Here is a 16,224-nt window from a genome sequence, read left to right on the forward strand (position 1 = left end):
ATCATTCTGATTTATTTCTTAATTAAAAACAAGACCTTGGTAAGTGAGCCCCAGCTGACATAGAGGTCAAACTGGTTTTGGGCAGTGGTTCACAGGCAATTCATTGGCAAGTTCATAGCCATAACGAGAAAAAAATGGATTCATCTCTTGGCTAAAATACCACAGAGGAATTTCAAAATAAAGCATTAAACGTTCCTACATTATTATTTCACTTTACAAATTCAGGGCCAAAGAATATATGAGGTTGGGAGGGGGATGGCAGGACAGGGGATGAAGACAGGGAAACATATGGCTATGATAAAGAAGTCACCTTCAAGAGCAAAAATGGTAAGCACTGTTATCCCATGAAGTAGAGAGCTATTAGCTCTGAACAAAATTCCTCCAAAAATTGGAAGGGTTGCAAAAGGCCAGGGATCCTTAGTTCTCTATTTGGCTGTGCTCAGTTCACTGATCTCAGCCCTAACAAACCTTGTTTTAATGAAGGAGAAATTTACCAAGATTCCTGGGCGGACTTTTGCTCCGACAAGACTTTTGGTCCCACCAAAGTCACCCGACTTTGAATGGCTCTCCACATTTTACGGACCCGGCCCTGCTCCCGCTGTGACAGGGCCATAAAACTCTACCCCTATTCCTGACTACTAATAATAACTGCTCCTAGAACTGTGAACATCAAACAAAAATTGGTTTCAGGATTCTGTATAATGTTCCCTGGGGCTAATTAACAGATTAAAGCTCAAGGCTTACATATAAATGATAAGAACACAGGAACAGGAGTTGGCCACTTAGCCCCTCAAAACAATTCCACCATTCAATTAGATCACAGAATCACAGTGCAGAAGAGACCCTTTGGCCCATCACATCTGCACCGACACGTGAGAAACACCTGACCTACCTACCTAATCCCATTTACCAGTACTTGGCCCATAGCCTTGAATGTTATGACGTGCCAATCATGGCTAATCTGTCTTTTATTCTGTATTCTTTCATGGGATGCAGGCATCGCTGGCAAAGCCAACATTTGTTACCCATCCCTAATTGCCCTTGAACTGAGTGCCTTGCCACATCATTTCAGAGGGCGGTTAAGAGTCAATCACATTGCTATGGGTCTGGAGCCACCTGTAGGCCAGACTGGGTAAGAATGGCAGATTTCCTTCCCTAAAAGACATTAGTGAACAAGATGGGTTTTTATGGCAATCAACAATGGTTTCATGGTCACCATTACTGAGACTAGCTTTTCCATTCCAGATTATTAATTGAGTTAAATTCCACCAGTTGCTATGGTGGGATTTGAATCCCTGTCTCCAGGACATCTCGGATTTAAAATTAACATTTAACCCAGCCTCAACTGCTGTTTGCAGAAAACAATTCCAAACTTCTATCACAGTCTGTGTTTAGAAATGTTTCCGAGCTTCATTCTCAGAAGGCCTGGCTCTAAATTTTAGGCTATGTCCCTTAGTCCTAGATTTCCCAATTAGATGAAATAGTTTTCTATCTACTCGATCAGTTCCCTTTAATATCATGAATCTGTTGATCACATCACCCCATAATCTGCTAAATGCCACAAAATACAACCTTAATTTGCATAATCTCTTCACCTCTGCTTGTACCCTTGGAATCCTGGCCAATCGTTTACAAATCCATCTGCCTATCTCTGATCAACTGACGCTTCTTAAGGGATTCAATGATCATATCCTTAAGGTTAGACTTTAGTAATTTCTTGGCAACAGATGTTGGGCTAACATTTCTGTTATTAGTTGGTTTTCCTTTTTTACCTTTTTTAAATAGTAGAGTGACATCAATCTAAAGGAGGTGTTCCTAAATTCAGAACTTTGCAAGATCATATTTAGGGCATTTGCATTGTTCTATCTACTTCCTTTAGAACTGTGAAATTGAAACTGGGAATATGTCACTCTTTATTGCCATTATTTGTTTTTCATTACTGTTCAGTTACTTACCAAAATTAATGTAAGTCCATCCTGCCTGTGATTCTTTTTTTTCAGTTTGGAATATCTGCCATGCTACCCTTTTCCTCTACTATAAATACTGACACAAAGTTATTATTTAACACGTGTTCCATTTCCATATTTTCATTTATCATATCATCATTGTCAGTTTTCAAGGAAGCCACATTGTTTTTAAACCATCCTCATTTTCTTAATACAATTGTAAAAGTATTTTAAGTTGATTTTGATATCCCTTGCAAGTTTCTTTTTGTACTCCCTTTTTGTAGCTCTTGCTATCAGTTTCTCAACCTTTGCTGTTCTTTGCATCTCTCCATTCATTGGGAACAACGCCAAGAAACAAAACATTCTCATATGCTTTTTCTTTTTTTTATGGCCACTTCCCAGGGTCTGTTTGGCATATATGGAATCACATTGTGGCATTGCGGGAGCTTTGATCTGTGTTTCCTTCAGAGAAAGGATTTGGGAATGTGCTGGGTTGGGTTTAAGACCAAGTGAACTTGCACGGTTTTAGAAAAATCAAAGGCTGCAGTTATTGACGATGTGAGTTAAACCCAGACGAATTAATTTGTGGAACATTGAGGCTCATAGCCTCCTTCCAATGGGGACAATAAGCATCAATTGACTCATTTTAAAATCATTTGCACACAATGAAGCCTATTCAGTTTGAGAATAGCCAGAAATAGTTCCTTGAGACCCAAGAAAGGGAGAAATGTAACTGGTTTTATTGTCAGGCCTACTGATAGATCATAACATTGGGGAGAAGTCAAAGGAACAGGTCTACTATTTGACAGGGGTGTAGAAAGGGGGGGAAAAAGATATGAGCCAATTGGTTTTGATAGAGAATTCTAAGTGCTTCAGGTTTTAAGCTGGAAGATAAGATACAGCAAGTCAGCTTTTGTAGCTAGTAGTTTTCTGGAATGAAAAGTAATACCAAAAACAAGTCAGTCATCCCATGAAAAGGGAGATCATGTGGTTTCTTACATCTTGTCTATTGTTGAAGTGAGAAGGGAGGTTGTGAAGGAAATAACATTACTTACGGTTGAAAAATCATGTATGAGTCCAGGAATTCATTAATATCTTCTAGTGTCAGGTTGCTGAAATAATTTGGTCTGCTGGTCTTCTGCTCTTTAAAATATTTGACGGAAAAGCAGCGAATCTGTAAATTATTTGAGCAACATGTTAATGAAATGTTCAAGGTAAGTATTACTAACATGGTTAATGCTCGAAAGATCTATCGTATAGCAAATTGTGGAACTTTGCCAACACAACATTTTTGATAATAGTCAATGGTCTATGGTTCATCTTGCTCTTTAAGGTATTGAGACAAGAAATGTTTATAATAATACTAGCAGAATGATATAAAACCATGGGTGGAATCGTCCCAGATTTGCACTAAGTGCAGTTTTACCCCTCTGGCCATGGTGGTGAGTTTTCATACCATATCGTCCCAAACCCGCCACATATTTATGCACTCCCGGGAAACACGGCATTTCCATGGTGGGTGGGCTCTCATTTTCCCACCACACCATCACCCGCCACAGCATCATGCTGGCACTATATTTAAAGTCCAGCCACAAGCACACATCTCAGTGCTTCCAGACCACCAATGCTGCATGGAAGACATGGCCCTGAAACTGAAGGAGACTGCAACCCCCAGGTTCAGTGACACATCCCTCAAGCACCTTTTGGATGCTGTGGAGGCCCGTCGGGATGTCCTCTATCCCCGCTCTGGCCATAGGATGACAGCAACAGCATTAACCCGGCTTGGGAGGTAGTGACAGTGGTGGTCAGCGCCAACGCCCTTCAAAAGAGGACAGCCACCCAGTGCCACAAGAGGATGAATGATCTCTTCCATTCCAACAGGATAAGTCACTCTTCTCAACACTCTCAACTCTCACACTCACAAACCCATCACACGGGGCTCTCACTCGCTGCCAGATCAAGGGACATGACCATTAACTCTCTCGCAATCACCATCATTATCCTCATCCCATCCATGGGATCACTCACCACCCACACAGGCCAGGCATACTTATCACCTGGCCTGGCAGGCATCCTGCTTACACTTTCTCCATCTCTATTCATGCAGAACAAGCTGGCACACAACAACAGGGAGAGGTCACTGACCAGGGGTGGAATGCCCGAAATCAAGATCCTTAAGGACTTTGAAAACAGAGCCATCCAGCTGGCTGGTGATGACCTGGACTGGCCCTGTGCTAATGGTGAAGTCAGCGGTGCTCTATTAATTGAGGTGATATATCCTGTTTAAAGGCCTCTGCCATGCACTAATGATCTCTCCTTGCTTCCGCAGGCAACACCTGCTACATAGCCAATGGAGTCCACAACCTAAAGCCTCCAATCAAGCCCCAAAGAAACCTCTGAAAAGGAATCTGGAGGCACGCTCCCTGAAGTCCTGCCACAGCACTCACCCACCCCCTCCACCAGTGCAGAGACACACACCACAGTGGAACCTTGCTTTAGAATAACCTTGGGATCACAATCTGGTGAGAACATTGCACCATCCGATCCACAGCAGGTGGAGGCAGGGACATCCAGGTTTTTGTCACTCAGAGGACTGTTGGAGGCCGGAATGTTGCTGAGTCCGAGTCACATAACGAGCCTCTGGACTCGGTCATGTCACAGTTGCTGGAGCCGCAAAGGCAAGCTCGGGAACATCAGGAAGGGATGTCCGCTGCACTCCTCAGATTGCAAGGCACAATGGAGGAGTCTGTCCACCTTCACTCTGAGGCGATGGTACAGGGATGCCAATGCGCCAAGGTCAACACTGGTAGGACAGCAGCCGCCATGGAGGCCTTGCCCAGGACTTCACTCCTGCACTGCTGTGCGGGCTCAACTCCATCGCTGATGCCATAGTTGGCCTCAAACAATGTGTACCCGAGAGGGGTGCCAGGCAGCTCAAACTCACTCTAGCTACCCTTTCTCCTCAAGGACTCAGCCTGGGGCCCCCGGGCACCCATTGGGAGGAGGATCAGTAGGTGCACTTTCTGGGCCCATTCATCCAGCTGGCTCCGAGAATGTCTGGCCCATCTGACTCCCCTATTCCTGTGGTTTCAGCAACTCCAGCTCCACAGGCCAAGGAGGGGGCCACTGCCACACAGCAGGACCCCAAAAGCAGGCTGGGGCCCTCCAAGTTTCAGCCCTACAGAGGACGCACACCAAGGTCACCACAGTCAGGGTGTCACCATCAGCAGGCTGCCTCCACCTCCACTGTGGATGTCTAGGGAGCACCAAGACATAGCAGCACGGTTATAAAAATTAAGGAGAATTAGTTGCGCAGCCTGGGCACAGGTGTTAATCACTTGTACATAATGTTCATTATTGTAAATAAATTCACAAGAATGTCTCCCTGCCTATGGCTCCTTGTTCTGATGAGCAGTGTTCTTGTCACTCAGATATGAAATCTTTCTGCACAATATAAAGGCAGGTGTCTCAGTCCTGAACTTCCTCCATGTGCTCTGTGCAGCCTTCAGACCAAAGTGATGGTCCAGCCTCACACTCCCTGGAAACATTACTGATGCCTGCACATCAGTGGTGCTTGTCATTGCTGCCAGAATATAGTGGGCTTGTGCCACAGAATTCTCTTATTCTCTCTCTGTGCTCTCAGCAACTCTAAGGTGGGGCTGGTCCCCCATCTCTTCAGCATTTGTGACCAGTGATGCTGTGCTCCTGAAGAGGTCAGGTGCTGAAGGTGAACAAAGGGTCAGATGCTTCTAAAGTTTCATGGCTGCGTCTCTATGATATGATCCTGATCACAGAGTGCAAGCGACCTGCCCTGAGCCAGATAGGAATCAAACATTCACAGATGCTCTGAGGAGATTTATGGAGTGTCCTCACTGCGTGACGTTGTCATCCCCTTGCAATCGAGCAACTATTAGGGCCTCCGCTGCGTCTCTATGATGGGAGCATTCTCACAGAGGGTATTCGCGCTGCTGTCAACTAGACTAGAGTCAAACATTCACAGATGCAATGTGAGCATCTACGGGGACACCTCACTGCATGTTGTCATCATCCTCCACAAATCTAGCAGCTATGAGGACTTCCCAAGCGCACCTGCCTCACTTGGCCAGTGCGAGGGCCTCATCCCCATCATCATTGCCTCCGAGGACCTCCTCATGCCCATCAGAGGGGACATGCAGTTCCTCCTCAGCCAATCCGTCTCCCCGTTGGAGCGCCAGGGTGTAAAGGGCGCAGCAGACGACGATGATGCGTGACACGCTCTGAGGACTGTATTGCAGGGCTCCAGCAGACTAGTCCAACCAGAACCTTACCTTCAGCATGCCAATGTTCTGCTCCACCAAGTTCTGAGCTGCAGCATGAGCCTCATTATAGCGTCGCTCTGCTGCAGTCTGAGGCCGCCGGACGGGTGTCATCAGCCACAGCCTCTGCGGGTAGCCCTTGTCCCTGAGGAGCCATCCCTGCAGTCTCTGTGGGCCCTGAAAGACTCCAGGGATCTGTGACCAACTGAGGATGTAGGAGTTGTGCACACGCTCTAGAAACCGTGCGGACCCCTGCAAGATGCGTTTCTGTTGGTCGCATACCATCTGCACATTCAGCGAATGGAATCCCTTGTGGTTGGGGTAGTTCACCATGTGTTGCGATGGAGATCTGAGCGCTAGGTGAGTGCAGTCGATCGCTCCCTGCACCTGTGGGAATCCCACAACCTGGGGGAATCCAATCGCTCTTGAATCCTGGCTGACCTGGTCCCGGGCAAAATGCACAAAGTTGTGTGCCCTCGCAAAGATGGTGTCTGTGACCCCATGGATGCATTTATGGGTCGAGGCTTGTGAGGTCCCACAGAGGTCACCTGTGGAGCCCTGAAAGGAGCCACTGGTATAGAAATTGAGTGCCGCTGTCACTTTCACAGCCACTGGCAGTGGATGCCCTCCATTCCCTGTGGTGCCAAATCCTGCAGTAGCTGGCAGATGTGACCGACCAGCTCCCTAGACATGTGCAGTCTTTGGTGACACTGGTTCTTGGGTCATCTGCAGGAATGACAGGCAGTGTCTATAGACCCTGGGTGTTGCTAGGCGCTGACCAGTGGCGGCTCACTGTGGCTGTTCAGCGGCATGTGCAGAGTTCCATCCGGCACTTCTTCCTGAGGTTGCTGCTCCTGCCTCTGCACAGCCAGGAGCCTCAGTCACTCTCTCCTCCATCATCTTCGCCCTCTGTAGGCCATCAGGCCTACAGCTAGTTCACCAGGCTCCATGATCCTGATGTAGTCCTCCTGCAGGATGAAAGAGAGAGACACGTGGTTAGCATGGATGCACTAAGGACCTGTCCTGGTGAAGTTTGAAGGCCCCTTAATGCATTGCGGAGAGTGCTGGTCACCACTTAGATGGTCAGAGATTAGTGCGCTGCATGGCTGCCCGAAACCCCACCACTTCCACCACCTTCCATCTGACCGATTGGCAGTAGCCTTGCCCATTGGGCTGCATGCTGTGCTCTCAGCTCAGGCACAGACATTCTCCTAACCTGCACTGCAAGGCTACACTGTTAGGTTGAACCATGGGGGAGACTGATCCAAGCCAGGATGATGACATTGCGAGGGGCTGTGAGCGCTTCCACCAGTGACTGCTCCACGGCCAGTTTTAGCAAGGAGATTGTACAACGTGTGCAGTTATCCAACTGTTCTGCAGTCAACTAAAATGCTCATGACTTTGCAGTCTGTACTGGGTGGGTAGGAGGTGGAGGTGGGGTGAAAAGATTTGGAGCACTTGGTGGCACTTTGATGCCTCTGCGTTGCTTGAGTGGACAGATAAACTAGAAGCCCAACTCCAATCATATCAATGTGGCTGCACCTGAACTGTCTCAATTACAGAGGAATAGTCACTTTATACAGGTTTCCCTCACCCACATTATCCCCTATTCTGAATGCTTGTGCATTATATTTAATGGCAGGCCCTTGCCTTGCCCCCAACCCCACCACAAGTCACCTCAACAGCAGGGCTGCCCTTAACCCCGACCCCCCAATGTCCCTCAAGCTTGAAGTCCAACAGGCAACTCTAGCAAGTGCTGCACAATGTCACTATTTACTCACCTCCGAGTTCCCCTCAAAGTGCAGGCCGCCAAGTCCATGTTGCTTATGTGCTGTTGTGAAACACCTTGGCGTGGACAGATGATCCAGCAGGGTTGAGGTTGGGGGGGAGGCCCGATTCTGGCAGGCTGGCTTGATAATGATATGCTGATGTATTACAATGAGGTTCCCGACATCCGATTGTGGGAAACACAGCCTGCCATTGGTGGGCTGAGCGAACGATCACATACTGGTTTCCCGCCGACATGAAACTGATTGCGCCATTTTGTCCATCATGCCTGATGCCAGCGGGCACGGAACATTCCGCCCCATGAATACTCATTACCCCAGCAAGACTTTTATCAACTCCAGTCAATTGAGTAGAAATAATCAAAGCTGATATGAAATAACTAAGGAAACATTTCATAATAAATATGTTTACTGGGGAAATATTCTGCCACAACAGTACATATGCTTTGAAAAGTGCTCCACAAATAAACATTTGATGATTTTTAAATGCTCATGTGATAGACATCTCTGACTGAAAAAAGGACCTTTCCCAGCAATCATCATTCAGTTCTCTTTCAGCACCACATAACCTCACAGAAACTATGGTTACAGGGTGACTGTGAAGAGGGTAAGCTAAGTGACATTGCAGAGGAGCATTTGATGGCTGGGAGGGCAAGTTGGTGACACTTAGAACTTGGTGACTGGGGAGATGCACACTGAGGGACACACTAAAGCTTGGGGCAGCTGCCTTAGGAGGGGCAAAGGTGAAAGGTCTCTGTCTAGGGCCTTTTAGTCACGGTACACGAGTGTCTGGAAACCATTAGAACCTCCCCCTACAACTCCCACCCACACACACACATCAGCTGTATGCCTAACATGGAATGTATATTGCAAATATCAAGAGTATTTCAATTGCATTGAGGCACCTCGATGTGAAAAATACTATAAGGAGAGAAGTTGAATTTTATTGCACTTTCTGTAATCTTCAACTTGAAATATCTTATTATAAACTTTTAAACATTTTAGAGATAAAGGAATTTTGGAAAAAGGAATCTAGGGAGAGGCAGTTGGTGATTCTAGGGGTGGGGAGGACAGTTGATTACACTGGGGAGGGTCAATTGGTGACTCCAAAGAGGGGTAGTTGGTGGCTCTGGGAGTGGGGGCAGTTGGTGATTCTAGGGAAAGGCAGTTGGTGACTCCAGCAGAGGCAAGGGACGGGTGGCACAGTTGACAACTGTGAGGTTCTATGGTGTGAAGAATTGGAATGATCTGTCAGGGAGGAAACTGTGTAATTTTGTAAAGAGGAAGATGGGTGATTATCTCTTTCCTTTAAAGAGCACTATTACAGTTGTAATTTCTTCATCAGAGTAATATTCCATGAATAAGCATTTCCAAAGTGCATTATAATGAGTGGGTCAAGAGCAAAATGGTGATCATGATTTTAAAATAAACATGAAATGTAATTGTTAACATTGTACTAATGCAATGCAGGGCACTGCTCTGCCAAGTCTAACCTGTTCTGCATGATTAAGGATGTGGTGTGAAGTGTTCTATGTCTCCATGATAGCCTTATAACAAATGGGCAGGTGGTGGTCGGAGCATTTCAATTCTTATAAATGCCCATGAATAGATGGAGGAAAATCAGACTATTGTCCAATGACTGGTGTTGGATAGCATTTACCTGTGATTTGGTCTAAGGTTAAGGCCAGGGTTAGCTTATAATGCTGCATTCTAATATCTGCTGACACACTGGCTACACACCCAGCGTTTCAAATCTGGGGCTACCCCAGATAGATTTCTGGATATATTAGTACCAATTGCTCCCTTAAATGGTTTTAACTCCTTTATTTTCTGGCAATTAATTCCCACTACCCCATGGGCTGCATCTTCTGGATGGCGAGCAGGGGACAGGGCCCGCTCGCCAATGCAGGGTGACGTTGGGCATGTGTCCCAACATCACCCAGCTTTTCAGTTCGGCAGGCACACAGCCGACTCAGCTGCGCACCCGCCGAACTGTCAGCGGCCACTTAAGGCCTTTAAAAAAGTAATTAAGCTAATTAAAGGACCTGCCCATCCAACCTTAAGGTTGGCGGGCAGGCAAGGAGACCAGGCGGCCTTTTAAAAAACATGAAGCCTCATCCACGGGCGGGATGAGGTTTTATGAGGGTTTTAAAATGTTAATGAAATGTTGAAATAATAGAAATTGACATGTCCCAGCTCATGTGACAGTGTCACATGAGGGGACATGTCAGGAATTTTTTTTCCACACTTCCACAAATTTTTAAAACTTCCAGCGACCTCCCTGAGACGGCACTTTGCCTCGGGGAGATCTGTGCACTCTTTCAGGCGCGTGCACGAAAGAGCGTACTGAGGCTCAGGGAATCCACCACACACCCCTCCCCTCTGCCCGCATAGGGAGTGCACAGCATTTTCGAGCGGACGTCACACTGGGGGGGCCTTAACTGGCCCGCCCACGTAAATGGCGATGCGCCCCCAACCAGGGGCACCAATTGGGAACCCACCCGCCCGCAGCTGCTCCCACACATCTCCCCCTTCAGGGGAAAAATGTTGCCCCATATCTATTTATGCAGCAAAGGACCCAGGAATGTAATAATGAAACTCTCATGTGCACTGCATTAAATTTCCATGTCTCCACACATGCACTCCAGCTATTCAGAACTCAGCTCTGAGCTATCTTGGTAAGTGTCAGGGAGATATAATAATTTTCGTAATGTTATTGGAATTTATTGTAAAGTAGAGTGGGGTTTGTGCCTGTGTGTGTCTCTGTTTGGGTAGGGGGACTTAATTGAATTAAAGGCAGCTGGTCTAAAGGCTTTGATGTATCAGAAGATAAGCTAGGTTTGAAATGTTAAATAGGCAAACATAGGGAAAGTTTTAGAATGTAATGTGTAAAGGGAAAACTTTCATTTTTAAATAAACCAGACTAGCTTGAATTCAAAAGAGGGAGTGAAATGTCACATCTAGCCAGGAGAACTTCAGAAACAGTGCGTTTATTTTTCACAAAGATTACTGGTATAATTAGTACTATGATAGATTTTATTATTAGAGAGGTGAAGTCCAAAGACATAGTGAAACAATGGAAATTTGCATTCACAGGGTAAAATGTGTATAAAGGAGAGAAGGCTGTGTGTAAGGGAAGGCATTCTAAGATCTAACTCCTGCATCTAAGCCTCAAGCTGCTGTCTATAAGGAACTGAAGCTGAGAAAAACTCACATTGAATTTGACTGTTCAGGTTATCATGTGTTACTTTGCCTGGATCTTTTAAAATCTATGTGTCTCACTGTTGCCTTAACAGAGGTGCAACTGGGATTTAGATTAATTAGAAGATTTAGAAGTTATCATAGTAGCAATTTGTAGATATATATATATATATGCTTAAAATAATTTCTTCTATTAATAAAAGTTTAATTTAGTTTTGTAAGAAACCTATAAGACTTGGTGGCCTTTTTTTTACTGAATTCAAAGCCTGCATCTCAAAATAAGTACAAATTGCAAATAGTGCAACAGCTGCTTCAAGTTTCCCTCTGAGATTTGGGCAGCTTGGCATTTGCCATCTACCTACCAAAACAGTAAACCAACGTCTCATGGGCAAGCTTTGCGAGAAAAAAATTACATCTTAACATGTCCAAATCTTATCTGTGACAACATGACCGAAGATTCCAAAAAGGTGACAGACAGGCTCAAAGAACAGCCATCTAAAGTACTGGGGTGTGACCAGCAAATATAGAAACATACCACTGGCATACTCAATGCCTTCAACGAAGGAGAGGGGAGAATTGGACAGAGCGGATAAAATTCAGGCATTTCTTTGGAGGCATAAATTGGTGAAGGGAGCAGGTTGGCATCTGCAAACAAACATTGCTGGGGGAGAAGGAGGACCCAGAAATGTCTCACTCATGTGCTACCAGGATATTCAACCATTAACTGTGCAGGTACAGAACAAGTGGCTTGTGTGGAAAAGGTGTTAAAATGGAGTTTGGTGAAGTAGAATAGGAGGCTCATGTGGAGCATAAATGCTTTTGTCTACCAGTCATCTGCATAGTTTCTTTCTGTGGTGTAAGTTCTCTACAATCTGATCATGTAAGCTTGGTTGGTGTGTCTAGTAGAATATATTGGCATAAATTTACCTGATTACTCGAAACAAGGGGATTATTTGCAAGTGCCTTCACCACATCAGGATTCAGTGAGTTAATGAGGCTACATGGAATTCCTTTGACAACAGCCTTCAGTTTACTTCAACAAGAAACAGAAAAATAAATTCAGTAGGAACAAAAATGAGCACTGACAGCTCATAATTCTAAATTAACTTTTCAAATAATGTTATATTTTCATGCAATAAACATTGCACTGTTTAAGGTTTCATAGCAGTTGTCACAAAATTATTTCTAAATATTAATTTAAAATCACTTGGAATCACAAGATTTTCAAACGAGAGAAACACACTTTAAATCTATTCAATGAATGTTGATACAAGAGAGGCATGTTGCTGAAACTTTTCATCTTGTACTCACCAAGACAAAGACAAGAATGACAAATTTCAAATGATCGCAACATTTTATACCACAGGAGGAAAGGATGCTGCTTGATTGACAAGCTGTTTTTGTCTCCTTAAAGCGTGGATAGTTTTTTTTGCCCTACTTATGTTGCCAAGGAGAAAGCAACAGGGCAACACTTGCTGAACAATCCTGAATGTGTTAATATCCACATTAGCAACCAATTTAAGATAATCACTCAAGCTTATAACACAGCCCATTTACACTTCCTAGAAGTGATGTATATTAATACACATGGACCCCCTTCTCATAAAACAAGGAATTTGTTCAAGCCTTGAGCATTTTTTGAATTACCCTCAAGCTTTTGGAGCCTACAGTTTCCCATTGCTTCTGCATGACAACACCTCGGCCAGGGTCATCTTGCCGACCAATCATTACCTTTTATTCTGTAATATAAATTGTAGTGATCATTTGAAATTTGCTATTCTTGTGTTTGTCCTGATGAGTGCAAGATGAAAAGCTTCAGTAACATGTCTCTCTTTTCAGCAATACTCAAGAATCAGTACAATTAAATATGTGTAAGTTCAGTTTTGTTGGTAGCTCTTTCTTCTCCAGTGATGAATGTTATGGGTTTAAGCTGTTTTACCTGATGTTTGAAGTCATAATCTAAGTTAGTATTCTAGTGTAACACTGAGGAAGTGCTGCACCATTGGAGGTACTGTGCTTCAGATAAGATTTTAAAATTGTATTATAAGGGTCTGGCATAGAAAGGGTTAACATGGGACTGAGTACAGTACGGCTTGCAACGTGATGTAAAGAAACACATGACCTGAGCCTAGAGGTCAGTCTTGTACTAGACGGAGCCATGTGCAGAAGCAAGCCTGAAGACAGCTCCTAGCTTAGGCCTTATACTGTACATACATATATAGTAACTAGTAATTAATAAAAATATTACAAAAATACAACAAAAATATTGCATCATCTTGCTGCTCATTTGTTTGCAATTAACATCAAAGATTCTCTTTGTACTATTTGAAAGAAAGGAGTTCTCCTGGTTTCCACAATATCCCCAGAATAGCTTAACTTATCAATCTTATTATTGCTGTCTTTAGTATCTTACTATGAAAAATGACTGACAATACAGTAATAGTTAACACACTGTAAAGTAGTTTATTGTATATGAAATATTTCAATGTGTTTCTGACAAATTGCTGCATATAAATATTTCAAGTTATTATTGTTCTTTAAGCATGGATAGTTTTTTGCCTTACTTAATGTATATATGCAATCAACTGTGAAACAAAAATAACCTTACCAATTCTTAAAGCCCTAACAATTAGCAATTTCTTTAACAAATCGTTCAAAATAATAAATCTCAAAGTCAAGCTAGAAAAGTCTTTGGCTCACCTCATATTTTTAACATCATTGAGTTGGTCTTTAACACGATTAATGACGGCAACAGACTAGAAAATTAGAAAGAAAGTAAGTTTGCTGCAGGAAGAGGAGAATCACAGGGACATACTTTCAGTTCAGGATAAGATTTCCTGACATCCTTCTTTTAAAATAGCTGTACGTAACACACCAGGGAGAGAATTCCTCTGGCTGCCACATCTGTAGCATAGCCGTGTAACAATTCCAAATGGAAGATTTGTAAATTTTCTGGAATTAGCAAACATGTGGGGATAGTAGAATTTTAAACATTTTAAAGGTAATGTCCCAAAATAAAGAAGAATGGGTACTTTCCCAACTGACTACTCTGTCACCTAAAGTTTAATAGTTAGTCCTTGAATACTGGGTAAACCAGAAAACAGACCCCCAACTGTAAAAGTAAGTTTTGAGCATTCTAGCAGGCTTTTGAAGTCAGGATTGGCATGTTGGTTCATTACAGAGCTTGGGCTGTTGTTCTACTCCCCATATCCTGCATTCTTCTGGTTCATTGTCTTACCTGACCCTTGTTCCAAGGCTTGTCCTTGCTCAAGAAGTCTAAATTAATGATGCTGCCAGCCTTTTCCAGTTTTCTTACTGGAACTTGTGGCACCAATAAATCTGGAAGTGATTCCAGAGCTGAATCAATCTTCACTGACTGCAAGATCTGTACAGTTAAAATAAATTCTATTAGTTCATGCTTCTGTGAATAAGGATCATGATTATATTGAAGAACTGTTCAACCATACCTTTACATACATAGTCACCTTCAAGGGGCAGCTTCACAAGGACCCCTATTTGGCACTGTTTCTAGGAATAGGAGAAATAATGAGCCGAATTTTGTGCCCTCCCTGTAGTGAGATGGCGGCTGGCACTTAAACAGGCAGGTGGGGACCCTGCCACGTTCTTGCCCCTGCCCTGATTAAGTCCACAGGAGGAAGGCCCGTGCATGGCCTTCCTACCCCCCCTAACAAGTGAAGCCTTTAAGTGGGCAGTTAATGGCCACTTAAGAGTTTCATCCCACTGCCGCCAGTATTAATCCAGCGGCATGTGGGAATGGTGGTTGGGCGGAGGCGGGGCTGTGGCTTGGCATGTGGGATAGTATGAAAAGTAAACCGTGTCAGGATTGCTTGCGGACTCCCGGGAGAGCGTCCTGATCGAGGGACTTGCATTGAGAAGGGGTCCTGCAGAAAGCACCCCTATCCACCGTGACCCACACCCTGTGATGCACTGCCCACCAGGGATCCAGTGACTATACTAGGCCTCGGGTGGGGGTTGTACCAGCAGCAGCCATCGCCTCCACGAGAGGACTGCTGTTCAATAGAGGTGCAGCAGCTTTCGGTGGCCACGGCTTCTGCACAACTCACCCCCCGCCCTTCCCCCAACCCCTCCCATTACCCCGGACCCTTGATCCCAGGGAAAAATCCACCAATGGCCTAAGCACAAGGTGTGGAAGACCTTCCCAAAAATAGGAGACACGGGGCCCTGGAGCCAATGGCCGAGATTCCATTGCTTTCACAACGTTCAGGCCAATATAATGAAAAGATGCTAAAAGCTGTTGATGTAGGAGATCTAAGAGTTGAGATACATAATTCCCTGAAAATGTTGTGTCAGTAAATAAAGCCACAAAAAAGACCACAGAATTTTCGAGTTAGAATGCAAAGAAATCATGATACATTTGTATAAAACATTGCTTAGGACACAGTTAAAGTACTGTGAGCAATTTTAGTTGCCCAATCATAGACAGGGCAATGAAAGTGTACAAAACACTCATGTTGCTCCAGCAGGATAGCCAGGGATTAGAAACTATAGTGATAATAAATTGAAATACTGAGACTATTTTCACTGGAACACAAAAAGAAATTTAATGGAGGTTTTTAAAATGCTGATGGATTATGATGGGGTTAACAATGAGTGACTACTTCCTCTTGGTAGGGCTGGTGAATCACTTTAAAATTGTCACTGAAATTGAGGAGAAATGACAGGAGAAGATTACACAGATGGATGTTGGCGAATAGAATAAATTAGATACATAGAGCAGTAGAGGCAGACACTATTTAATTTTTAAGAGAAAATTGGATAACTATTTTCAGCAAAGAAATATGGGCTTTGGCAAGAGTCTTGAGCAGCGGGATTAGTTTAGGATAATTCTAGCAAACAGTTGAGACATGAGAAACCAAATAGCCCTCCTGTTGTGCTGTAAATTTTAACAGTTTGAGATGGAATATGAGAGGTTGAAGGCTATGAGAGAAATATTTCTTATCTGATGATAAATAT

General features: G+C 44.1%; 1 protein-coding gene across 3 annotated transcripts in view; it reads right to left on the bottom strand.

Moving 5' to 3' along the window:
• Positions 1-16,224, bottom strand: part of LOC121269484 — a 101,444-nt gene that overhangs the window by 38,740 nt on the left and 46,480 nt on the right. For all 3 annotated transcript variants that reach the window (XM_041174077.1, XM_041174075.1, XM_041174076.1), the window contains exons 11-14: positions 14,468-14,614; positions 13,930-13,985; positions 12,157-12,262; positions 3,002-3,120 (exon numbers count right to left, since the gene is read on the bottom strand). In XM_041174077.1, coding sequence (XP_041030011.1) covers positions 3,002-3,120; positions 12,157-12,262; positions 13,930-13,985; positions 14,468-14,614 — 428 coding nt within the window. The remainder of the gene's footprint in view (positions 1-3,001; positions 3,121-12,156; positions 12,263-13,929; positions 13,986-14,467; positions 14,615-16,224) is intronic.

This window comes from Carcharodon carcharias, chromosome 25, assembly GCF_017639515.1.
Source record: "Carcharodon carcharias isolate sCarCar2 chromosome 25, sCarCar2.pri, whole genome shotgun sequence".
In the NCBI taxonomy this organism is placed as follows: domain Eukaryota; kingdom Metazoa; phylum Chordata; class Chondrichthyes; order Lamniformes; family Lamnidae; genus Carcharodon; species Carcharodon carcharias.